The sequence below is a fragment of the Pseudovirgaria hyperparasitica genome (genome assembly GCF_010093815.1).
Source record: "Pseudovirgaria hyperparasitica strain CBS 121739 unplaced genomic scaffold EJ05scaffold_13, whole genome shotgun sequence".
NCBI lineage: Eukaryota > Fungi > Ascomycota > Dothideomycetes > Acrospermales > Acrospermaceae > Pseudovirgaria > Pseudovirgaria hyperparasitica.
The window spans coordinates 189,010-213,160 of record NW_022985561.1 but is presented as its reverse complement, the minus strand read 5'-3'; the positions used below and the strand labels follow the sequence as shown (position 1 = coordinate 213,160).

Here is a 24,151-nt window from a genome sequence, read left to right as displayed (position 1 = left end):
CTAAAACCATCAACCCCAGATAAATGGCTGTTGATGTTACCCCAGAATCCCCGCACCCGCCCCATCCCGTAGAAAGATACCCGCGCAACGGAGCGATCAAATGTGCCGGTTGACGTTGTGGCTCACCAGAGCTGCGACTTGATGCAGGTCAGCCGAGCGATGTTTTTGCCGTTGCAGATGCATCCGCCATTCAACTTAGATTAAGGCGTGTAAATCCCTTGCTTTACGGCCCACCATCTCCGATGGCCTCGTGGTATTGATAGAGCGAGGATAGCTAGGTCCCGATTCCGGCGAACTGTCTCGTGTTAAGGGCGACTGTTGTCCTGTATTTGTGGCAGTACAAACTTCGTCGCAGTCTTCCGAGCATCGTCTCCTACGCTCTGCAAGCTGTACATTCTCCTTGCGTTCGATAAGCCCAGAAACGCATCTTGAGGCTGTGTTTACCATGTTCAAGTTCAACATGTATGGTCGCGGCTTCAAGCTGCGTGCTGCCATCACTGTCGCTTGCCAGATGGCATTCGTGCTCTTCGGTATCTAACTCGTCTTCTTCCTACACAATCTCACCAAACCACTGACATACCCTAAAGGCTACGATCAAGGAGTTTTCAGTGGCATCGTCGGCAACGAAAGCTTCCGTGCCCAGTTCAATCACCCTAACCCTTCCCTCGAAGGCATAATTGTGTCCATCTATAACCTGGGCTGCTTCACAGGCTGCATCCTGTCCTTCATCTTCTGCGAGCGTACGGGTCGTCGCCTGGCTATGTGGATCGCCATGTGCTGGATCATCGTGGGCGGCGCTCTCCAGGCGTGTGCGTTCAGCGTACCGCATATCATGATTGCAAGATTCATCACGGGCATTGGCACAGGCATCGAGACGAGCACGGTGCCAATGTATCAGAGCGAGCTGTGTGAGGCAGAGAAAAGGGGGCGGCTGGTGAGTAGTGAGCCGCTGTTTGTGGGCGTTGGAATCGAGATCGCGTATTGGTTTGACTACGGGATGAATTTTGCCGAGGGAAGTATTGCTTGGAGGCTTCCGATTGCGTGTCAGGTTATTTTTGCCTTTGTGAGTCTGTGAAACAATCATGCGATCGAGATGCGAACTGATAGCCTGTGTAGGTGGTCATTGGGTTGGTCTTTGGGCTGCCGGAAAGTCCACGGTATTTGTATAAGCATGGGAAGCATGAGGAAGCGCTGCAGGTGCTTTGCGATGTGTATGATCTCCCACCCGATGCGCCCAAGATTGTCAAGGAGCAAAATGAAGTACTGGATGCCATCGCCATGGAAGAGGAGAACGGCGCGTACAAGTGGTCGGAGCTGTTTAAGCGTGATCATGTACAGACCGGGCGCAGAGTGTTCCTCGCATATGGTATGCAATTTATGAATCAAATGGGAGGCATCAATTTAGTTGTCGTAAGTACCATTAAGCTGCTGAAGTGTATGGATTACTGACACATGAATAGTACTATATTATATCAGTGTTACAGGTAAGGGAGACCAGGACTCATAAACAGTGCTGGCGCTGATGTCATCAGAATAACGTGAGGCTTGACCGCAATCTGGCTCTCATTCTTGGGGGCTGTATCAACGCAATGTTCTTCTTCGGCTCTCTGGTCCCGACCTTTTTCCTCGATCGCATGGGGAGACGCAAGCCCATGATGTGGGGTAGCTTTGGCTTGGGCATCTCCATGATGCTCATTGCGATTCTGTTGAGTTTCGCCGGCACATCGGTTGAAAAGCCCACGGCTTCCGCCAGTATTACTTTCTTCTTCACTTACATGCTCATATTCGGAGCGACAGCGAATTGCATTCCATGGGTCTACGTCCCCGAAATTCTGCCCTTGCACGTAAGAGCAAAAGGTTCTGCGGTTGGAATTTCGAGTAATTGGCTGTAAGTTTCTCGATGTGGCGGCGGTACATGAAGCTTGCTAATTGGTTTGATCAAGGTGGAACTTCTTCGTTGTGATGGTGACGCCTACGCTGATTCAAAATCTGAAGTGGAAAGGGTACCTTATTTTTATGTGTCTAAATTTCTCTTTCGTTCCACTCATTTACTTCTGCTATCCGGAAACCACTAACCTCACACTTGAGGAGATCGATTGGCTGTTCCTTAAGAAAGGAGCAGTGAAGGAAAGTATTCAGATTCAGAAGGCTGGCGGATTTGGCGATGATTCGGAGTTCAGGAGACCAAGTAGGGCTGTAGGAACTGGTAGCGACATCGAGACGAAAGAGAACGAGAGTACGGAGAAGATGGAAGCGACGTAATTGCAGATGTATATAGTGCAAAGCATGGGCCTCTCCCCCTGGAAGCCTGTCATATGTGCCTTGGCTACCGCTCAATTGGTGAGACGCGGCAAATATGTTACCTATTTGGGAGATGACATGACTAACAAGGAGTGTATGCTCCTCATAGCGTGGGTTGAGTGCGTTGTCTGCTTTGTTGAGGAATGGCGTAAAGACGATGACAATGCCCAATCTACATACACAATATCGACCTACGGATTGAATATACCACCTTACTTGCAGCCCTTTGCACAGTGCAGTCAGGAGGTCTGGACATGAAATGACGACGGCAGTCGCACCTTAGTAGCACTTGTTTGAGCACTTTTCCCAAGTTGCGAGACGATATGAGGTTTCATCCAGAGCTAACTGGTGGTATTATAGCGACCTCGTCGCCCGCCTTTATAACTAGGCCCTCTTCATCTGACATCGATTCATCGACGTCGACATATTCAAGATTAACAGTGATCGCAGAGCTGCACAACACTTTATCTTTAAGACCAGGATATTTCTTGTCCAACAGTGTGAAGAGCTGGGACACGTGGACTGGAGCAGTGAGAGTCTCCGATCGCTTCTTGGTGATGTCCGATGCAGCAGCGAAGTACAGAATGGTGAAATAGGTAGATGGAGTGTCTGAGCTCGATATAGACATTTTACAGTAGCAGTCCTATGTGATGGTTAGCACTAATTCGGTGGTGTAAATGCAGTAACAGGAACTGGTTCGTCGCGTAAGGGAGTCAGAAAAGTAGAAGTATCCACACAGAGCAACCATGAAGGTTGCTTTCGGGTAATACATGCTATGATAAACGCATCATGTGGGAAGATCATAGGAAGAGAATCTGGGTGTTCCATACCTAAAATATGAGATAAACAAAAAGGGTTGTGGAATGCGATTGAAGCGTGGCAAAGTACTGTGTAAAGTGTATTAATATGCTGTCTGTATAAATAGGCAAATGCGGAGTTTCGGAGGACGGTGCGGGTCCGTGCTCAAAAATTCATGAATAGTCATTGCACCAGGCAGAGGCAAATCGACGCGCTCGTGCTTGTTATAATACGTCTTTGTCTTCCCTTCTCCATCTTCCGTATTGATATTCAGCGTGTTTCGTCTACGATTGCTCAACAGGCTACGGTATGCCTGTTTCAATAATTACCTAGGGAGCTACAACCTCTGCCATGTTGAGCCCTAGTAGTGAGTTCCCAAGGTTCTGCTGGGCCTGCGTTTCGAGAACCGTCGTCTCTACGACAGCTGGCCTACAAAAGAGCGCATATCGCTCGAGACGATTGCTACAGAGCCGGGCAATTACGACGTCCCCAGAACGTGGGCGAAGACCTACACGCTTGCGCAAATATAACTCCTCCTCGACCATACCAAAATCTCAGCCTGCGCTCGCGTTCAGTCAATCCACATCGGTATTCTCAACATGATATTCTTGATCCCTTGGTACAATATTAATGATATGTGTAGCTGGCACAGTCGACGCACGACCAATCAACGCACAACCCCAAAGGTCCGCCCCCGCAAGGAATTCGCGATCAATTGAAGCTATGGCAAGAACAAAACGGTACGCCGAATGCGGAGGAATGCCTCGAGAATCTCATTCCTGCGCTGGGCGATGCGAATGCAGCGGCCCAATTAGGTATGGAAGAAGAAGCCGCAGACGAGAGAGACGGATACATGGCAATAAATTATGACCCGGACGAGGTAGAAGATATCTATGGCTCTGGTCTAAGTCTTGCCTCAAAAGTACAGCCTGGTGATCTATGCATGCTTCCGTAAGCCCCGCATGCCATTCATATCATGTATAGTTGCTGATAACTTCTCAGTAACAAGATTCGATCCCCCGCCAATGATCTTGTTGCGGCCATATACGTGTCCCCAGGAGATACAGGCCATGGCAAATTTCTGAATTCGAAGGGGGCGATCATAGATTGCTACCTCGGTAGTATCCTACTTCGATACCCTGCATTCGTCAGCCAGGATGAAGTGATGAAAGTCAAGTCATGTATGACCATCATGAATCAGTCTTCAGTAGATGCGCCGAATACGCATTACCTAGACGTCCAGAAGAAAGACACCTCCCATGTTTCTCTGACAGTCTGCGCTCCCATGCTTGAAGCGCTCTCGGCGTTTAGACAAAGATATCTTGACATCTACCGGGAACACCACCGCCGACTGGATTTTGCGTACGAACTTCTCGCACATCCTACTGAAGACAAGATCTGGTCACTTGATAAGGCTATCAAGTATCTGTTGGAAGAACATGCAGACAACAGCTTTGAGCAACTCTCCGCAGTTCATCTAGCACTCGAAAGAGCAGGCTCGGGCATTGACTATTCGTATTCCACCTTCAATATGACACAGCAGTATTATGTTAAAGCGCAAGCAAATTTGACCGAGATAGAAACCGTTATAAGCTGGATCCGCAACTACAAGACGTGGCGTGCTTCTCAGGCTTCAGGAAACAAGTCACAATTAGCCCCTCCAGGGGTATCAATCATTGAAAGGTTCGTCACCAAAGCCAAGGGGTTGGTCTCTCATAGTCGTTCAGTAAGGTCACCTTCCAATATAACCTTCGGTGCCGTCCCGATTTTGGGTGGGCTGGGTCCGAGCAAACTCAGACAGACAGCGAACAAACCTTTGCCGGTAGAAAGAGGCGTTGTAAAGGCCACTTTTGACAGCAATGAACGCCTCATAATCAGAGCGCTACGTTCGTACGCTGTAGAACGATCAACCTACGCAAAACAAGATATAGCAGCTCTCCTACCGACCCTGATGCACGAAGTTGGGAGGTACGATGGCCATAATATTGGGGTCGCTACGGTGTTCTTATTCCTCCAAGAAATTGGAGTTTTAACAACTTACGAGGATCACCACAATTTCACACCGAGTCTTATGCTGCCCGGATATGGTTATTCAAATCTGATTGATAGTGCGTCTGCCAGTGCTTCTCATCCAGAGATGCACGAGAAGGACCTGGTCGATACGATGGCAGATCTGCGAAAGGATTGGGAACAGCTCCCTGTTTACTGCATCGATGACGCATCAGCTTCAGAGATTGACGATGGCATATCGGTGGAAGTAATCGAGGGAGGAGCGACTGCACAGTGGTGGCTTCATGTGCATGTAGCCAACCCGACGGCCTTCATACCAAGAAATCATATTCTGGCGCGACTGGCAGGCCACTTGATACAGACTGTATATTCTGGGTCGCACAGTGTGCCATTGTTGCCCAAATGGGTTACACAAGGCTGGTTCAGTCTCCAGTCGAATCGACCGGTTTTGACTTTTAGTGGCCGAATTGATAGCAGTGGAACGATTCTGGAGAGTAAGGTTCAACCTGGGATTATTCGGAACGTCATCTTGACCACGCGCCATGCTGTTGACGAAACTTTGGGCGGGCACCCAAGCATTTTTCCAAATAAATGGACTGTTGGCGGCGCACTTCCAGAGATTAAGGTAACGCGTCCTTTGCAGACAAAGTTCAGTCCTTCTCAAGTCAAAGATCTGCAGGCTTTGTGGAACGTCGCTGAAGCCCTGGACAAGGCCACTCAAAACCAAAGCAAGCAATTCCAGAGGTCCACCTTCGTCAATTGTGATCTGTACTCGATAAACGTTTCGTCAAGCACTGGACAGCCATTGCCAAACTCATCAACACAGCCAGACAGAGCAATATTCTCGCAGGGGGACCCGGTAATTGAAATGCGTTCAAGGCCATGGTCTACGCAATACGCCCCTATTGGCGACGGAGACAAGGGCCATGTTGCAAAAGCCATCGTTGAGACAAGTATGGTCGCCGCATGTACCATTGGAGCACGCTGGGCACGGGACCGGAATGTTCCGCTGTATTTTCGCGGCACACATCCATATGCGGATCAGGAAAAGTTCCAACGCTTTGTCAAAAATGTATGGGAGCCTTCGCTTGATGAGAATGGGATTCCACCTTTACATGTTTCAGTCAAGTCAACGGACTTTATTGGGCGAACATACATATCGACCACACCAGTCTTTCACGTTGGTCTAAACGCAGACGCATACACTCATGTGACAAGCCCGCTTCGTCGGTATGCAGACATGATAGCGCACTGGCAAATAGAATCCGCGCTCCGAGCAGAAGCTAGAGCTGGCAAAAGTCTCGCCCAGATGCCCGCAGCAGTGACGGGTCTTGCCTACAGTCAAGAAACGTTGGAGAGTGGACTCGTCCGCGTCGCGGCTCGCATTAAGCAGATATCGATGCTGAATGGTGGATATGGAAAATTTTGGAAAAGGGAATTAGTGCGGCGCGCGCTTCACTTCAACGAGTGTCCAGAGTTCCCACGTATTGTAACGTGCATGGTCATGACGAACTTGATAACAGTTCAGAAGATCCAGGTCTCCGTCAGAGAATTTGAGCTTCACGCAAGCATGATGGACCCTCGATGCGACATCAGTCGGACGGTTTATCCCAATGTTGATCAAGTCAGGCCACAAGCTGGAGATATATGGGAATGCGAGATTGCTCGAGTTGAGCAATACTCTGGCTTGATCACGCTGACTCCGATCCGGCTGATCGAGAAATGGAAGCCGGCACGGGAAGGATTCAACGGGGACGAGTTCTTCAGTGACAGCTAGTTTTGCCGGAGCGGACATGGCCTTCGGTTTTATAGCCATGGCGTCGGAGGCATGTCTTGCATGCGCTCGAGCATTGTTGCTGGTGTTGTAAATAATTGTACGCCATAGGCCGCCTTGTATATACCAAACACACTACTACTGCATGGCCCACATGTGCGAGACGATCAACATGCGAACACATCTGGTGATCTGCGACAGGTGTGAAACTTATGGCAAGACCAGATGTTTATTGGATACAGTAAGCGACGTACAAAGATGTCCAGTAGTAAGTATCTCCTCAGACAGGGTTTGTGGAAGGTTCCGAGCGATCAGTAGTATGCAACATTGCTACTCATACGATCAATTATTGCAACATGACGTAGAAGGCTGAGCGCCTGCGTACGTAGCACTGCATGTTCATTGGGCCTAGCAATGCTAGAGACTTTTATATTAGAGGTGTTAGTGATTGGTAGAAATTAATCACTCATGGCATGCCTGTGATTACTTCATAACACACGTACACGTTTCATTACAGTTCATGAACTGATGTGATCGCGCTAAGCAGAGCTAAAATCTATCGTGTCTTCAGATAGACTGTCAAGATGCTATAAACACAGAGTGATATAGACGGTGGCATGACTGATGGGAAGGTAATTTATAAGATGTGATTACTATGTATGTCGCAGTCATCAAGTCAGTCTGGGCATAGGGGAGCCCAACCACTGACCAGCCCTACCCCACAGGCAAGCATGCTGTTTCTCGTTTTCTTATAGCCAAAGCGCCACGATACTCAAGTTCCCAACGTCCAAGCCCCCAAGCCTACAAGCCTCCAAGCCGCCAGGCTGAAGAACACAAAAGAGTGTGTGCGACAGGAATGCAAGCACCCTATCCCTGTATTTTTGCCCTGGCACATTCCGTTAAGCTTATCTGGAGGGAATGCTAAATGAACAAAGGCAGCAATCCTACTGGTCCGATGGAAGAATGGACATGGTTTGCCTGTCCAGTCCGAATCGCGACGTACTCGAAACGAGCCTCGTAAACGTACCCGAGTACGAAGTCTTGACCGCGCCTTTCCTGAAGCGGCAGTCTCTCACAACGGAACCTTAGCTTGCATGCGTGCACTTGTGTTCCGAAGTGTGTAATAGCAGTAGTAGTCCACGGAACTCCGATGTAGATACAGGCCCTGCGTGCGACATACCCAGATCCCCTTAGATGTCTATATGGCATTTTTGTTCCCTGCTAATTCGAGTGCCGGATTGACAGGCTCTCGTATGCAATTGATTAGACACAACCAAACGGAGAGAGAATTGGCCTGCATGGCATGGCGATCCAGCGGTGCACTTGCTCGAGTGGTATAATCTGTGTTTCCTGCTAAGAGCGTTTTATAGTTACTAGCCCGATGCTGGAGCGAGGTTGCGTGGACTAAACACTTGGCGGGTGAATCATGGGCAGACGTTCAGGACTAATTACTGTGGACTGTGTGTTTTGTTGTACTTACACACCCATGCCCAAGCACCGCCTACGTGACGGCATGCAAGTACGCGTAATGCCCATCCGATATTCTAGTGCTTTGAAACGCCCCCGAGGTCGTCGATATAAAGATAACATTCATGGCCGACCGCTAGCCATGGCCATTCAACATCTGGCACGCTCGTCCTCACAATTCATCATCCATCCCCTGTCGCCATCATGTCGTCTGAGCATCACGACTTTCTGTCATACTCTCCGAGCCTGCCGCTGGCGGCGGTGGCCTTGAGTCTGTACACTGTCATGACTACTCTACATATCTTCCGCACGCTGAAGACATCAACATGGGATAACATTCCTTTTGTGCTTGGCGGCATAGGTGCGTGTTTCCTTCTCTCATTGCCATTGTACAATATCAAGTCTCTAGACTAACATCTCACAGCACAAACAACCGGCTACGCTCTCCGCACGGCACTCACTCAATCCCCCGCCTCGTCCGCACTGTACAACGGCATGAGCATCCTCCTGCTCCTCGGACCGTCCCTGCTCATGGTCACCATCGTCCTCACGCAGACCGCCTACATCGCCTCGCTCGACGCCGGCCGCTTCACGCTCGTCCCGCTACGCTTCCAACGCTTCATCTACCTCTCCTTCACCGTGCTCTGCCTCCTGGTCCAAGCCTTTGGACTGGCCTTCAGCGAAACCGACAACGCGATCCGCAGCATCCGCGCCGCCACGCAGGTCATCATCGCATCGCTGATCATGCAGATGTTCTTCTGGCTCTTCGTGTTCGCAGACGGCCTCGTCGTGCAGTTCCGGCTCTCACGTCACGGCACCGCAGCCGCGGCGCAGGTGTTCCCACGCTGGAAGCGCTGGAACAGCTTGTTCGGCCTGGGGATCATGATCATTTGCGGGCGCAACTTGATGGTGCTGACGCGCTATGGCATGGGGCCCGACGGGTTCCTGAGCTTGAATGAGTGGACGAGCTATGCGTTTGATGGGTATCAGATGGTGCTGGTCATGGGCGTGTGGGCGATGTGGTATGTGCCCGGTCGCGTGAGGAGGGCCGCGGAGAGCAAGCTTGTGGTATCGGATAGCAATGAGTTGAGTCGGGCGGACAGTCGGGGGCCGCTGTATGAGTCTCCATGAGGAGGCGGATCAGGGGTTGGGTGTTGATGATGATGACGATGCTACTGCTGCTTCATGATTGAGCGAGGCCATAGAGCAACTACCTAGGAATTCGATGGCGAATGGCGTTGCAACTTGTTGGGTTGGCTTAGGGCCCAGTGGATGGTGGTGAAGGAGGTGGTCTGATCGAGCGTTTTCCAGGCGCTCTCACTTTGTCTTTGCCGTCATCAGCTGTACCGCGGCGTTTCAGCATGACGACTTTCATGTCCATATTCAAAAGCTTGACAATAACCACTTCTACATCCTTATTGAACCAAAAACATTGATCATCACGTCAAATCGTGGTGTCTCATCCTCATTCTCATTGTCGTCAGTCCAGTCGTCACAGTCGGAAGGGCTTCCGGATCGCCAAAGAAATGTGGTCCTCCTTCCATGCATCATCGCAAGCATTTCTCGATCGGTGATGTGTGCATATCCCTGCTCAGCAGTCTTCTCCGGCTGTCGGATATAAAAAATCTCAGGGGCTAGGCTGATTGACTGAATGACATGGATGCGAGCATACGATCGCATTCGGACCTACTACTAACAATAATACCCCGCGCGCGCGTGTCAAAAAGGCTGGGTGCTTGGCACTTGCGCTACTACAGGGCTGCCGTATATCAGGTATTAATACCGGTATTGGTACATAAAGTACTGTCGCACACACGCGGCCACCTGCCGAACGCGGGCCGGTGGAACGTGTCACTGGAACAACTGCCGGATGCAACGTCTATTGTTGTCGCTGTTGTAGTAATTCAGTTTCTGGGAGTGAACAGGAGGTGCATTAATTTGATGAAAGGTGATATCACAGGACAGAGAGCTTGTAATAGGCCAGTAACTCTGCCGCCCAGACTACTAGTACTTTGATAGACACTACTGCTTTGTGATGGCTTGGGGATGGTGGAGAATATCCCAGCCTGGTTGTGCTTGTTTGCTTAGTGCAATCGTTGCCTCAATAGGGCGATCTATGGCTTCTGCTAGGCTCTATTGGATGCAAACATGTGATATGTGCCAACTATTTAATCTTGCGTGCTGCGGAGAAGCTGAAGCCGCCAATCTGAGACTCTTGTGAACTTGTGGATCTACAGTGCGGAGGAGGCGTTACCGGCTTTAGCGATCTAGTAACCTCAGCTAGCCACTTTTACTCCGGCCTAGTATATATCAGAACAGTGTATTGCACAGCATGCCCTCTATCACCATTCGCCATTTCATTTCTCTACACCACGACGCTATAACAAGCATAACACGCCCCTCCCATGCCATCACCCTCTCAGGGTAAATCTCTCCGACACTATTCCCAAGGTGTGTGCCTTATCGTTACTCTGACTCGCGCAGCATGATTATATCATTTGATACTGGATAAGACAAGACAACACAAGATAATAAAACCTGCACGAACGCACCATCATGGCTCTGCAGCGGACGCATGCTGGCTCGCATATTACATCTTGCGTCCGTTAATGCATCGTTCATACTCGCCTGGATCCTCTTATCCGACATGTGCAGTAGGTATTGCCTAGAGTTCGTTGCGGAGGCCGTTTAGGAGGTCGTGAAGAGCGCGAGTAATGGCTGCGCATCGCATGAACTAGCCATTATCACGTTACGAGGTATAGTGACATGCAACGAGCACATGCACACCAGTTTCTCATCTCAGCATCTATCCACCACGAGTCATAGCTTCACTTCTCGTTCTATCATGACTCGAAAGAAAGGGTCCACATACCCCGGAACGAGCACTCAAACCCAGTATGGACAGAAGCGCCTGTGTAGACGGATCTACAAATCTGTGGCTGTGGATGGGTGGGTAATTACACGGCATGTGCTGTCCGTCACGGCTGTTTCGAGATCTGCATGGGTGCATAGACGGCGCGTTGGGGTTTGAAACGGTAGTGTTTATCATTTCTCACCGTACTCTCGCGCTCTTCGTATCGATATCGTTATTGATAGCGATAATAGATGATGGATGTCAAATTTCGATACTATCGTCGGGCGTTAAACTCTTTCACATGTTCATTTCAATGTCAAACGTCAACGTCAAACTCTATGCTGCCTAAAACACGCCCTCGGATCGTTGATTCCCCGTCAAACACAAGCCAAGCTCGGACTCCGCACACTTCTATCGATCCATCCATCGCAAACCCACGTGCGCCGGACATTGCCGTTACCAGCGACGTGGTACATAAAAGTACCAGATCCTAAAACCTTGAACACCACGTCTCCTGACAAATCTCAAAGCTTCAAAAATCGAACCTGAACATCAAACAAACCATAGCGCCCACTCTCCCACAGAGTATGTCCAATCATCTCAGTACTGCTTATATCTATCACATGTCGTATGCGCTGTGCACTCTTGAAACCGCCATGTGTGTGGTATGCACATGTAGACTCCAGCTATGTGCTGGAACATACTGTGGTCTGACTACTATTCGAGGGCACACCCTCAGAAACATGCGGAGATTATGGACTGGAAGAAGGGGAACGTTTGACATGTGAGTATCTCAGCATATAATGTGGAAGTTTACTGCTGTTTTTCCGACAAGGATATCCTATTATACGAGGCTAGAGGTTGGAAGCGCTGGAACGCAAATGGCCACAGTATTGGTTATAGTGATGCTCTCATGCATTGCGTGCGATACTGCGCATTGATGATATTATGCTCAGTGATAGTAATCCATATCCATAGCAGTTGGCAAAGATACCCGCACTGCAATGTGGTCTGACCGTTTGGACTGGTTGAGGTATCCTTCCTCCCAACTGTGTCCAGAGCGTCGTCGTCTAGAAGGGAAGACGCATGTGATGTTTGGGGTATCTGGTACAGTGCTCTCAGCCTTCATGATACTACAATACACTATATTCATTTGTATGACTGATACTAACGAGAGCGTAACGAAACCTATACTCTATACAACCCGCCTGTCATTGCACAGGACGCCGTCCACCATCATTCAAGTCCCAATCCATCTTACGCCCCCTCACCCAACACCTACGTCTTTACCCATGATACAGCCCGTCACCATGATACAGCTCACCACCCAGGACAATCCGCCATATACCTTACAGTCGCTGTACACCATCGATACATCCATACTCCTTCCTAATTCCTCTTACACAGCCTAGTCCCCTCCTCCAGCACCTCCCACTCCTCCGTCCCGGGCGTGGTTCTGGCGTAAAACACGCCCTTCGGATCCCACTTGCGCCTCAGCTCCAGCAACCGCGGATACTTATCGCCCCAGTACGCACGCTGCCAGTCCGGCTCATTCAAATCGCCCTACGTCAAGAGTCAGCCACTGTCCGTCACGATCAGGCAGCATATGAAATTACCTCATTCACATACGCGCCGCCATCCGGGCTTGCCGCCCTCATCGCATCACCCGTCTTGTGCGTCAACACATCCTGCGCCGCCTGCCGCTGTGCCAACGAGACGTCGCGGTCCACGACCAGCAGCGCGATAGAGAAACTGCTGGCGCTGCGCCATGCCGGATGGATAGCGTTGTCGGCCTGCGAGACGTTGTGGCCGGGGCCGACAATGTGGCCGACGATGCCGCCGACGTAGCCCGGCGCAGGGGCGGCGGCGACCTTGTACGAGTTGATAATTTCGGGGTTGCGCGACGAGATGTCGTCGCGTGTAAAGATGCGGCCGCCGATGTAGGTGTTTTGGTAGGGGGGTTCGTCTTCGAAGAGGTCGATGTAGAGGTCGTAGACGGAGGAGAAGTCCTTTGTTACCGTGCTGTAGGGTATGGATGCGGCGTCCAGGGCGGCGAAGAGGGGTGCAAGGACGGCTTTGATGCCGGCGGCATCCATGTTTGGTGCCACGAAGGGTTGCACGTGTAGGCTGCCTCCGAGGAGTCTGGATGGGATGTCAGTTTTATTCTCCGCTGCGGGACTGGGGAAAGTGTGGGGAAAAAGTGTGGGCCGAAACATACTCATAATAGACAAAGAACCCATTGTCGACATAGAGGTTGGCGAAGCTGTGGAAAATCTCGACGCCCTTCCATATCACCGCAGAGTCATTCGTGTGAGTGGCATTGATGTTCAGAATTGTACCTGCAGCACGCATCTCCGGGAACGTCTTCAGCGTCAGCGATGTGATCACGGCGTAACTCGCCGGTCCACCTCCTTTCAACGCCCAGAACAAATCCGCGTTCTCGTTTGCGTTGGCTGTCACGTACTCGCCCTCGGCAGTGATGGCTGTGAAGGCCAAAGCGTTGTCGGCTGCCATCCCAAACCACGTCCCCATGATGCCATGGCCGCCGCCTTGGATGTATCCGCCCGCGATTCCGACAGTAGGACACTCGCCGCCCATGACCAACACCGACGGACTCCGCGAGTGAGCCGCCGTGTACAGCTCCCGAAGCTGGACGCCTGCGCCGACAGTCACAGCGCCGCCTTTCCAGTCTCCCGGGCCAGCGTAGCTCCCGGTGAAGGAGATATCCTTGAACTTATGCGTGTTGATGGCCAGCGCACCGTATCCGTTCGAGCGGCCCATGAAGTCATGACCGGTGTTGCGGATGATGAGACGTACGTTCTGCTGGCGCGCAAAGTCTATACCGGCCTTGATGTGCGCGATCTCGGTGGCCATGATGACGTACGAGGGCGAGAAGCCGAGAGTGCAAGGTCTCTCTTTGGGGGAGTCGGGGGTGCAGGTGTTGTTACTCCAGTATGTCCACATTGTCTCGATGGGCTGGTCGGTCCTGTGGATTGTCTAGCTGAGCTCGGAATTGCAGGTATCTGGGAAGGACTTACCACCAGGATTCACTGTGGATATTTTTGTTGACTTCTGCGCATGCTTCGGCGTTGTATGTTGGACTCCCTTGAAACGACTCATGGCACACAGCCGCCGCTGGAACTACACTACGCAGAGCACCATTAACTGTTGTGTTGAGAGCGTTCCATTTATCTGCTGCTGGCCAGCAGTGGTCGCCAGGGTAGCATTTACAGCTGTATTTCTGGTCGCTACGAGAAACGATTGTGCTGAGTTTTGTGTTGGCCGTAGCCAATATGTCGGCGTCGCTGGAAAGTGCCGCAACTGGCACAAGAGCAAAGCAAACGCAGGCCAAAAGATCAAACATATGCATCTTGCAAACGGTCGAGGATCTTCGCTGGCGCGATATTCGTTGCGGCACTCACTACTTTAAGTACTGGTAATCAGAAAATATATGAGCGTGCAGCGCATGTCAGCATCTGGCACCATGTCTGACTGACGTCCAATAATCGAGTTGTGATGACCGTCTATTGGCGACATTTCTTTCGCTTGACATAAGCGAGCGCCAGTAACATCATATTAATGATCAATGTCCAAGCTTAATTAACGAGTCAGGTCTGTGCGACTTGTTGATGTTCTATCATAGCCTTTTACTTATACATCTTAGCGGTTTGATCAGTAACATGCGACGTCCTTGCGCTCTCAAAAATCGCTCATGTCTACGAGTCGTGTACAGTACTGCGCAGCAGAGGGAGAAGCTAGACCGCTACAGAGTACTTCTACGTGTTTTTATACTTTGGCCTAAGATACGCAAAACCTTCTACCATCTATAGAAGTAGTACTTAGCTCCGGCACTTACTTGTACTAGCCATACTATTTGCTAATGATGGAAGCTTGGATCTACTAATTAAGCGTAGATCTGCAAATCTATCAACAGACAGCCAGAAGAAATAGGCCTAGCACATAGAAGCGAAGGATGCGCGGCTTAGCCTCTAGCCATGCCTGAATGCGTAACATTCTGGATATTCCAAAGACAGATAACTACGTCACTACTACCACTGTAGTGTGTCCTTTCGGAGTTGGCCACCGAAGATGACCACCAAGATATAGTCTCATGCAGACGAACGTCATTCCTTGTGCTTGTTTGTCATGTCGATCGGCCTCATGAATGTAAGCCCAAGCCCAGTGAGGAAGCTATCATTCGACCTGTGAACAACCAGGAAAGGCTCGACACGATAATTGGCAGTCTCGCCGCTTATTACCATCCCAGTTATACATGTCAGCTGCAGACACGGGACTTCGATCAGGCTTATATTGCCGCAGAGAGAGTAGCCACTGCTCACTGTTCTCTATAGGTAATCATGATTGCCTTCAGAACATTTGAACGAAGGTTAATCACCATAGATCAGTAATACTAACGCCAATTAACAGACAATGGGCTTGCGGACAGTAAAGCTAGATACACCGAGTCAGCGCAATTGCACGTAGTAAGGCACGACAAGTAAGCAAGTGAGCTAGTGTGATGACTTCAATCATGCATTCGAAGCGATCGATGCTAGAACTCGCTGGAGTGTACTGCAGAATGCCATGAACTCCAGTTATACAATCCCAAACGCCTTCCACGACGACATCTAGCCATGAAGCTGGTGGGTAGGACAGCTCCCCTGGCCTTTCGTTTCCCACCATTTGCGAATGCACGTCTATCGCTGTTAGTTCACCCAAGTCGTACGCTACCTAGACTAACATACCTTATGGAACTTGCACAAACACTCCAGCCTCCCCATTTCATCCCCCTCTGCAAACTCCTCGAAGCAGATGACACACTCTTGTATATCTCCATCCTTGTCGAAACAGTCTTTCTCCGTCGCACGATACAGCAGCATCCGACTTGCTGTTTGCCGCCGAGGCCGTGAGGAGCTGCTTGGGACTGCATCACTTGTTGAAGACGACCGGGCCGGAGCAGCATTCTGCCTCGGTGACGGCATTGGTGGAGCGACAGCCGTGCCTGCTAGAATAGAAGGGGACGGCATAGCCGCAGCACTGCCAGATGGTGTAGAAGATGGCACGAAGTTTGATGCGATACAGTCCATGACGTGTGCTTCGCGTTCAGTCTCGCTCCCATCCGGGCCCTTGGGTGGGAGTTCTTGCTGGCATATCGGACACTCGTCTTCTTCCGCAATCTGCGGTCGCTGTTGGGCGGGCATCGGATGACTTGTATGAGCATGGAGAGGAGACGAAGGGTCTGGTAGAAACGGGTTGGGTGTGATATCTGGTCCAGTATTGTAGGCGGACGTGGTGTTAAAGTAGGCATTTGCGTCTGACGACTGGCGTTGTATTGGTCTTCTCTGCGCTCGCATGGAGTCGAGCTGACGATTCATGTGTTGATACCGGTGCATCTGAGGCAGCGATGAAGTAAGTAACTGAGAGGTGGAATTCTGACTGTTTGTTGGTGATGATTGGTAGAGCCCAGTACGTCCATCATAATTGCGTGGGCGACTGTGAATGTTTGGTGGTACCACCGACGGTCCACTGATGGAATAGGAAGGTCTATGAAGCGAAGAACGCGAAGGCATAGGTGAGCTGCCACTGTTATCGTGCCTCGTGCTTGTATGCGAGTTTTCGCGCTGCTGATGTGCTACCCGATCTTCTGCCCAGAAATTTGGAAATGTCGAGCCATCAATTAAGCGATGCTGCTGAGGCGGTGGGCTTAGATTTGGATCTGGGACGCAAGGATTGCACACCCTAACCTCATCGCCTCCACCGAGCGCTGGATTGTTCATGGGATTCGTCATTGTAGGATTGCCTCCAATATCATCCAGATCAGAATTGAAATAGGAACCGCCGCTTGTAGGCGAAGGTGGGTGTACAACGAATTGCCGTGGTATCGTTATACGATGGGGAGAACAATTTGCGCAGACGACACGGCCGCATTTCCTATTAAAAAGAAGGTCAGTATCAGGGCACAGGCCATGCGTTATGCGCAAACATTCAGCAAGCAAGGGGCTGGAAACGGCCAAGCGCGTCATCTTTGGGGTGAATGTGGAAGCGTGTCTCGATGTTGACGTACCGGCAATGGTGTCGCCTGTAGAACAGACCAAAGAAATTTCCGCATATAGGGCACTTGGAAACTTCATGATCCGGTTGCCAAAGAGGAAGTATAACATCATTGCGACCTGGAGGCTCGAGTGCACTGAAATCTGTAGACATGGAGCTAGGTTGGTCTGCAATATCCGAGTTTTGTGGCATGGAGTCTACAATTTCCATGGCCGATGGATTTTGAAGATCACGACCAACATACTCTTCCCTACTGCTGTATGACAGTGGAATAGAAGGCCTGTATCGTGAAATGACTCCCGGGGCGCGATTATCTTCACTATGCGGTGGCCCGTTTCCGTGTCTTCTGCCTGGACTTTCTGGAGCAGTCAAACGTCTCTTGCGTGCATCAGTCCCTTCACGGTGACCAGAAGTGTTTAAGTAAGCCGGAGCAGCTGGACGTCTGCTTCGTAAAGCCGCAGGGTTCGACACTCGCTCACTAGCTTCAGGCTCCTCTCTGTTCCTTATAAAATCTAGCCAAGTCTCTCCGTTACGCTCATCTGCGTAGGAGCCACCGGTTTGGGGATGGTATATGGCCCTGGAGTCCACATCGGCTCGCCTAAAGTGTTCATAGCCCTCTCTTACGCTCAGGCGACGTTGGTCGTCCCGGCTCTGAGGCGAGCCAGTCGTAGCGTTACGTGACGAAGAGGCACTTGTATGTGGAATGTAGCTACTCTGCGAGTTTCTGTGCATAGGTGGGGACGATTGCTCAGGGGGGGGCGGCTGTCAGTGACGAGCACGGGAGTGGGTGGATAGGTCGTGTGATGTAGTGAGGACCGATTCTATGGAACGAGAGGAGGATGGTAAGAGGTATCCGTTCTCAGCGTATTAAACAGAGCTCAGGTTTCATAGACTATGATGGGGAGCATATCAGTGGCAGTGCATGGGAGAAAGTGGTATGGCTTCATCATATAAACACTCACAATGGCTTGAACTTGCTAAATCCGCGCGTACCGGTCAAGCGTATTGATGGGTTATGCTGTGCAGTTCGGTACGACACTAGTATACCAGATCCCAACAAGGGCACAGTCGGTAAGAGTGACGTTAAGCATATGGACAAAGATAAGTGAAGAGGAAGTTCATGAAGTGATTTGAAGCCCATGGAAGGTTATGGGAGTGGAGAGTAGAGAATCGAGCTAATACTTACTGCCTGAGGTACTGCCTTATCTGTGGATCACCAGGTATCACTACAGTACCTAGCCCTGTCTCTCGGCCCCGCTCCCGGCGACCTGACTGACTCGCCAATCGACCCACCAAGTGACAAACTGACAGGCCTGTGATTACTCCAAACTATTTAAACTTACCACTTAGGTCATGATGGCTAGTTACAGTCTCCTGGCTGATGGAAACTAATAAAAATGTAGGAAGAAAGCTCATGCTTGACTGAGAACTCATTCACTATTATGGCATATCCTACAGCTATTTTATGTGTAGCAGCCCTTTTCTTTGCAGAAGCCTGCTACATCTGACCATTACTAAATCTTGTTCTTGGGTATTATGCCCTGCACACCCGTTGTATTTGATACACCTTGTTTTACTCCATACCCTCATCGTAAATGCCACCTCACCAACGCCATCGCTTCGTATTGTGACTCAATGGAATTCGTCTCGTTACGCCCCGAGTATAGGTGTGAGGCGTGGTCCGCTTTCAATGTAGGTGTGCTGCCTCGTTTTTTTGCACCATTGTCAGCCGCGCGTATGATCAGGGCTTAGATCTCTTCCTGCTGTATAATCAACAAGCTCGGCTTGTGTTCCCGAACTCAACCGATAAATGCCAGGACGGATATTGTCGCTAGCGACGTGATGTTGGACATAGCCCGTACTGACGGGACGATCAGAAGATGGCAATACAGTTGTACTGATATCTCCCTCGATTGGGGACACTGGTTGACCTGTATATTCCTGGCCCACACCACCATAGCTGGATGCATTCGAAGGACCTCGTTCTGGAGAAGGCGAAAGATCGTCTGATCGGAAGGGGAGATGAATGGGAATCGTGGCTTGACTTGCGGTGGGACGTAGATCGACCGTATCGGTTATCATGGCTGCATCGGCGAAGGAGTTTCTTTTTGAGCTCCTTCGAGGTATTTTTGGAATGCCAACCTCAAAGGCACCCCGGTCTCCTGGAAATCTTGAACTGACCTGGGATCCCCACTTGCTTGGTAGATCTAGTCCACCAATACCCTCAATGGGTGCTAGGGCTGGCGCACTCGCAGGTACGCGAATGACTGGAAGAGCGTTCTGCTCAACGTCACCACTGTAAGACGTATCCGTCCCGCCTTCACGAACCCGGCTGGCGGCTTCTGGTTCATCTCGGTAAGGTTCACGTTCGCCTGGAGAAATGACCTCCTCGAGAGGAGTCATCTCTGGAGGTGCTCGTGTAGACCGCACCACTTCGAAGCCTTTGCCTTTATCTCTTCTCTTCGTTCCAAAGAAGCCTTTGATCCATCCAGTGGCAGATGCCACGGGACCTGTCGGGTCTGCGGGCCCCGTCTTCAACCGTCGTGTTGGCTGGCTTGACAGCGCAGGGCCTCTGCTCACACCGTAATAGAAGTCTGATTCTCGCACGGCATAGTCAGTAGTCCGCAGGCCTTCCGGTGGGTTCACATCGGAATCTTCTCTCTGCACTCTCAGATATGCCGGAGCGACCCCATCGCGGGTCGAAGAGCCCTCACCTGCATCTGCCAAATCTCCAGTCCCTGTATATTCTTCCCCGTCTCGGGAAGACAGGTTATGTTGTTCGCCGTGGGCCCAAGATTCACCATCTGGATCCCCACCAGTTATCATCTCTATCGTCGGACGCCGCATTCTCGGAGTTCGGTAGAAAGTGTCGGATGTTTCGCCTGGAATTGATCCCATGGTTGGTCTGCGAGAAGTACGCGCTGATATGCTGCCGCTCATGGCAGACGGGAGGGGACTAGCCGTACCCCCAGGGCTGACTCTGCGAGGTGTGCCATAGTCGCCACCTTGACTGAACTGGTCGAAGCCACTGCTGGCTCGACCTCCGAGTAGAATTGCCGAACTAGCAGAAAGACTCCTCGTTCGTCCATCAGTTCCAGGAGACTTTATGTCACGTTCTGCTGTAAGCATAGCCGCTTGAGAGCTCATGCTACTCCGTTGGTTTCGTCGATGTCTTCCGCGTTTAGAGAGTTGGCGTTTGCCAAACACGGTGGCCAATCCGCCCCTAGCTTCGCCACCGGCACCCAGGAGTCTTGCGACAACCTCAATGATGGTCTGCAAAGCGTTCAAGAAGAAGCCAAAAATCAGTACTATGGCATGCAGTAACAGTACAACATAGCCTATCCATCCTTTTATAGCCTCCGAAACCTCAAGCGACGGGACGAACGATACAGAAAGCAAGACGGCGACTAATCTGACGACTGCGAAGAAAGTGTGGTAAGCGTTCATGGACGTTGGAGCTTGAAAGGGGCGGAATGCGTGTAAAGTTAGCATCAAAATGACCTCGCAGATTGCCAACACGACAAGCTGAGCTATGCCTGACGGTTGCACGGCGCCGATGGTGACGCCTCGGATGAGGGTGAGGAGCACGGGAATGAATGCGAACGGAGCAGCATCGTCAGAATAAGTGTTGTAGAGGGGACCGTACAGGAGCAAAGTGGGAAGATCATCGAACAGATGAGCGCGTGGCCGAGTGGTAAATATAAGCCGGAAGATCCAGACCGCAGCTCCGAATATTGCTATGAGCATGATGGTGGCAGTTGCGACCACGGCGGCTTTGGAGTCTGGAGCGATAACCAACTGATATAGTGATAGTGCCACAATTGGTAGCAAAAAGTAGTTGAAGGAGATTCTAATCAAGTTGCCGAAAGTGAACGGAACATTCATACTGCGTAGATCTCCATCCTGGACACGCGAGACTGCGCGGGCGCCCCAACGAAGAAGGAAGCCAAGCTGGCTGAGGATCACAACGGCGAGGGAGATACCAAGAAGGTATACTGCAAATCCGGCCCACAAGTCGTCATCTCTGGTTTGACCGACATACTGTCGAAGTCGGGTAAGACCATGAGTTCCATTCACGTTATACATTCCATCTTCAAGGCTTTGGTATCCATCACCATGGCTAACGAAGCTGTTGTTGAAGGCTAGCATAGACCACGCCGCCTGGCTGACGACTGGTTGGTAGAATCCAGGGTAGTTCAAGCTCAGACTTCCAGACAGAACGATGAATTGAATATACTGCAAGCAGTCACCAAATCCTGGTGTGACAAGGCGCAGAAGATCCTCATCGCGGCCGTAATTACTTGTCCATCGAAAGATATTTGAAGTACCCCAGGGACTAAATATTGCCGCAGATACAGTAGCAATAGCCACCAGAATCAGAATAGCGGCAGGTAGATACGTCAAGACGGAGGCTATAGTGTTACCCAAGTCAGGCGTAACGTTCGCCGAGACGCAAGCAACGGTGTCGCCTGATCCAGCAGCTTGTATCGAGATAGTTCCAGCGAGGGTCGCAAAGGCGTAAGTGCTGTACAAAGGTAGTGAGACCGTGAAGCCCGGGACGGCGCTCAGGTCTGACCCAGAGACATTGAAGGCAGGTCTCAGCGGGCAGGGCTCGTTCAGAACATTTTCGCAAAAGGCGCTGGGCGGAGCATTATAAGCCCTGTAAGATAGAACATTGAACCTCGAAAAGAGCGTCGCTCGCTTACCGCCCGAGGAATCTATGATCTTGCCGAACGTGTCGTTTGCATCGAGCCACCTGGGGTCACTGGCACCACGATATGGCTCATCTGTGGTCTGTCCGGATACATTTCCGTAAATTGTGAAGTTCAAGCTTGGTGTCGTCGCTGTCGTGTTCAGATGTACAGATACGTTGGTAGGTATGAACTGTAATAGGAGCGGATGGGACTGTGTGACGCCTCGAGACAAGCAGTTCTCGAAGTTTATAAAGGCGGCAGACACTGTCGAAAGGATTGACGAGCATGTGGCTAAGAACGTAAGGCAGAAAGCCCATTGTAGAGACCCAGAATGGTATGCCCTTCTCTTGAAACGTAGCCTTCGAGGGGTGGTAACGCTCTGGAAGCTGTGCTCGAAATTGGTCTCCGTAGTCTCCATGTTAGCAGTCCGTCCAGCATTATGCGCTGCCCTCTGTAATACTAATGTTGTACGGATGTGACCGAGTATGGGAAGGATTGCGATAACGCAAGATATGTTCTTTGGCCTCGTGAAGTAGCGAACAAGGTATCGATGGACGTTTGAAGGTAATGTGAGTAGGCGTACGGCACAGATGTTTCGTGACAATCAAGCTGAACCGTAGCACAGGGCCGGCGTTTGGTGTCTAGGCAAGTAACATTGCTAGAGCTGACTATAGCTGGAGGTGGTTCGATAAGTGACTGTATGATACGTGTATTGACGGGATATGGCAAGTAGATCGACGCGTGAGGTGGGACGGCTGTCCGAAGTACCTAGCAAGGACAGCGGGCGGAGACGGAGAGATTGATGATGATGATGATGAACAAGCTCAGCCGAACGAAAGGATGTCAGCGGAGGGCGCTGGCTATGCAATGGCGTTTATTTGAGTGTGTGGAGGTGGACAAAGGAAGAAATATGGATAGCTACCTGACATTTAATACTGAATGGCAGGCTGGCCGACAAGCCCCCAGTGGACCCGCAAGCAACACCGTAGTGGGCCACCATGACGCTTCATGGATGATGCACGCTAGTTAGTACTCGATGGCCTAGGACCGATAATACCTATTGTGGCTGCCTGTAAACACGGACATGACTATCTGTTACCATCAATTTCATTACAGCTTTCGCTAGTCTCAAGTCTGTCTATTAGCAGTATATCGACCATCATACAAAATACAGACTCGTCTGTAGAGAATAAATATCAGTATTATAAGACGGCATCTTACCGGTGGAGCGGATACCTTACTAGCTTAGGTAATCCAAGGAGCCTGGAGTGGCTGTGCTATGTATGGATGGATGGATGGATAGATGGACATAACCTAACCGCTTTTGAAATTCAAGTAAATATAGCTCACAGTTCCAGATGGTAGCCAGACTATTGATTCGAACATTGTCTCGCTTACGAGGACCACACCGAGCTGTACTTTACGACATCATTCGAGGACAAGTGCGCGTGTCAAGCTGTGATCAGATACCGAGAATGAAGCTCTATAAGCAATTATCGGCTGTAGCCTCAGATTGACAACCAACATTGCATCTGTCCTATCAGCCCATGCCTCGATATCGACTGTATAGCTGTATTTAGCGCGGCCTTGCTAGAACCTGCCATCACGAGAATAGTCTCGGTTTGATGCTTGGAAAAAGACTGGAGAGTTCATGGTCACATCAGATATGAACGCGCCCAACAGTGGTGCGCTGGTAGCGAACGATAGCAAGTGACCTGGCCGTCGACGACTCACAATCGGAGAACTAGCTTCTTTTATGGTGCCATATTCATATGGAGGTTAGATTGCCATTGTGTTCTCCCGTCTCCCTCCCATGTGAACCGAAGTAAGGCTTTAAGACCAAAGTCCACAGAGTGATCGCACACGATCCTCCCTTATTTCACTGTGAGCTTCAAGAAACCGACTAGTTGCTATTATTGAGTGCTTCATGTCATGCATTGTTTTGTAGTCCAAACAACTTCTCAGGTGAGTACGTAATATCCAGCCTCGATGAGTTGTCTTGGTTCTTGAACAGGTCAGTATAGATCAGTCATTACCACAAGAAATATGTACTTACTCTGAGACATTCTGGGATCTGTCGATGATTCAGGAGAACTCAGTCCGTATATAAAATCTGTCTATTCTCAATATATGGCGGCATACAGGTGACTCTACTCCTAGCTGATTAGAAGGGAGTTGATGTCAAGGATTAGCATTAACGGA

General features: G+C 50.5%; 7 protein-coding genes across 7 annotated transcripts; 3 read left to right on the top strand and 4 right to left on the bottom strand.

The window, feature by feature from the left end:
• The first annotated feature begins 4 nt into the window (after window positions 1-4).
• On the top strand, window positions 5-2,304 carry EJ05DRAFT_467604 (general substrate transporter). Its single transcript, XM_033742849.1, has 6 exons — window positions 5-530; window positions 588-1,063; window positions 1,117-1,410; window positions 1,461-1,484; window positions 1,533-1,888; window positions 1,944-2,304. The coding sequence occupies exons 1-6, from the start codon at window positions 446-448 to the stop codon at window positions 2,260-2,262; spliced, it is 1,554 nt and encodes a 517-aa protein (XP_033597797.1). The 5' UTR covers window positions 5-445; the 3' UTR covers window positions 2,263-2,304.
• EJ05DRAFT_478363 (uncharacterized protein) lies at window positions 2,247-3,193 on the bottom strand. The gene is made up of 2 exons (XM_033744447.1): window positions 3,132-3,193; window positions 2,247-2,944 (listed from the first exon to the last, which is right to left on the bottom strand). Exon 2 carries the CDS (start codon window positions 2,927-2,929, stop codon window positions 2,633-2,635), a length of 297 nt encoding a protein of 98 aa, XP_033597796.1. The 5' UTR covers window positions 2,930-2,944; window positions 3,132-3,193; the 3' UTR covers window positions 2,247-2,632.
• Window positions 3,194-3,322: 129 nt separating this feature from the next.
• Window positions 3,323-7,288, top strand: EJ05DRAFT_512871 (RNB-domain-containing protein). The gene is made up of 3 exons (XM_033748377.1): window positions 3,323-3,687; window positions 3,743-4,050; window positions 4,102-7,288. Exons 1-3 carry the CDS (start codon window positions 3,451-3,453, stop codon window positions 6,884-6,886), a joined length of 3,330 nt encoding a protein of 1,109 aa, XP_033597795.1. The 5' UTR covers window positions 3,323-3,450; the 3' UTR covers window positions 6,887-7,288.
• A 1,212-nt stretch (window positions 7,289-8,500) lies between these two features.
• EJ05DRAFT_98967 (uncharacterized protein) lies at window positions 8,501-9,619 on the top strand. The gene is made up of 2 exons (XM_033750123.1): window positions 8,501-8,711; window positions 8,775-9,619. The coding sequence occupies exons 1-2, from the start codon at window positions 8,555-8,557 to the stop codon at window positions 9,479-9,481; spliced, it is 864 nt and encodes a 287-aa protein (XP_033597794.1). The 5' UTR covers window positions 8,501-8,554; the 3' UTR covers window positions 9,482-9,619.
• Window positions 9,620-12,333: 2,714 nt separating this feature from the next.
• Window positions 12,334-14,720, bottom strand: EJ05DRAFT_512869 (isoamyl alcohol oxidase). The gene is made up of 4 exons (XM_033748376.1): window positions 14,243-14,720; window positions 13,423-14,190; window positions 12,821-13,346; window positions 12,334-12,767 (listed from the first exon to the last, which is right to left on the bottom strand). Exons 1-4 carry the CDS (start codon window positions 14,572-14,574, stop codon window positions 12,594-12,596), a joined length of 1,800 nt encoding a protein of 599 aa, XP_033597793.1. The 5' UTR covers window positions 14,575-14,720; the 3' UTR covers window positions 12,334-12,593.
• Window positions 14,721-15,832: 1,112 nt separating this feature from the next.
• On the bottom strand, window positions 15,833-17,987 carry EJ05DRAFT_502810 (FYVE-domain-containing protein; the record flags this gene model as incomplete). The annotated part of the gene is made up of 3 exons (XM_033747312.1): window positions 15,833-15,901; window positions 15,950-17,135; window positions 17,269-17,987. 3 exons carry the CDS (start codon window positions 17,985-17,987, stop codon window positions 15,833-15,835), a joined length of 1,974 nt encoding a protein of 657 aa, XP_033597792.1.
• Window positions 17,988-18,664: 677 nt separating this feature from the next.
• On the bottom strand, window positions 18,665-22,842 carry EJ05DRAFT_478359 (uncharacterized protein). Its single transcript, XM_033744446.1, has one exon. The coding sequence runs from the start codon at window positions 22,365-22,367 to the stop codon at window positions 18,981-18,983; it is 3,387 nt and encodes a 1,128-aa protein (XP_033597791.1). The 5' UTR covers window positions 22,368-22,842; the 3' UTR covers window positions 18,665-18,980.
• Window positions 22,843-24,151: the final 1,309 nt, after the last annotated feature.

Coding starts and splice junctions, on each gene's coding strand:
- EJ05DRAFT_478359 (XM_033744446.1), bottom strand. CDS start 22,367: ATGGAGACTACGGAGACCAATTTCGAGCACAGCTTCCAGAGCGTTACC.
- EJ05DRAFT_98967 (XM_033750123.1), top strand. CDS start 8,555: ATGTCGTCTGAGCATCACGACTTTCTGTCATACTCTCCGAGCCTGCCG. Junction 8,712..8,774: donor TTTTGTGCTTGGCGGCATAG/GTGCGTGTTTCC, acceptor AACATCTCACAG/CACAAACAACCGGCTACGCT.
- EJ05DRAFT_478363 (XM_033744447.1), bottom strand. CDS start 2,929: ATGTCTATATCGAGCTCAGACACTCCATCTACCTATTTCACCATTCTG.
- EJ05DRAFT_512869 (XM_033748376.1), bottom strand. CDS start 14,574: ATGCATATGTTTGATCTTTTGGCCTGCGTTTGCTTTGCTCTTGTGCCA. Junction 14,191..14,242: donor ATCCACAGTGAATCCTGGTG/GTAAGTCCTTCC, acceptor GACAATCCACAG/GACCGACCAGCCCATCGAGA. Junction 13,347..13,422: donor GGGTTCTTTGTCTATTATGA/GTATGTTTCGGC, acceptor CATCCCATCCAG/ACTCCTCGGAGGCAGCCTAC.
- EJ05DRAFT_512871 (XM_033748377.1), top strand. CDS start 3,451: ATGTTGAGCCCTAGTAGTGAGTTCCCAAGGTTCTGCTGGGCCTGCGTT. Junction 3,688..3,742: donor CGTTCAGTCAATCCACATCG/GTATTCTCAACA, acceptor TGATATGTGTAG/CTGGCACAGTCGACGCACGA. Junction 4,051..4,101: donor GGTGATCTATGCATGCTTCC/GTAAGCCCCGCA, acceptor ATAACTTCTCAG/TAACAAGATTCGATCCCCCG.
- EJ05DRAFT_467604 (XM_033742849.1), top strand. CDS start 446: ATGTTCAAGTTCAACATGTATGGTCGCGGCTTCAAGCTGCGTGCTGCC. Junction 1,411..1,460: donor GAGGCATCAATTTAGTTGTC/GTAAGTACCATT, acceptor ACACATGAATAG/TACTATATTATATCAGTGTT. Junction 1,889..1,943: donor GGAATTTCGAGTAATTGGCT/GTAAGTTTCTCG, acceptor GGTTTGATCAAG/GTGGAACTTCTTCGTTGTGA.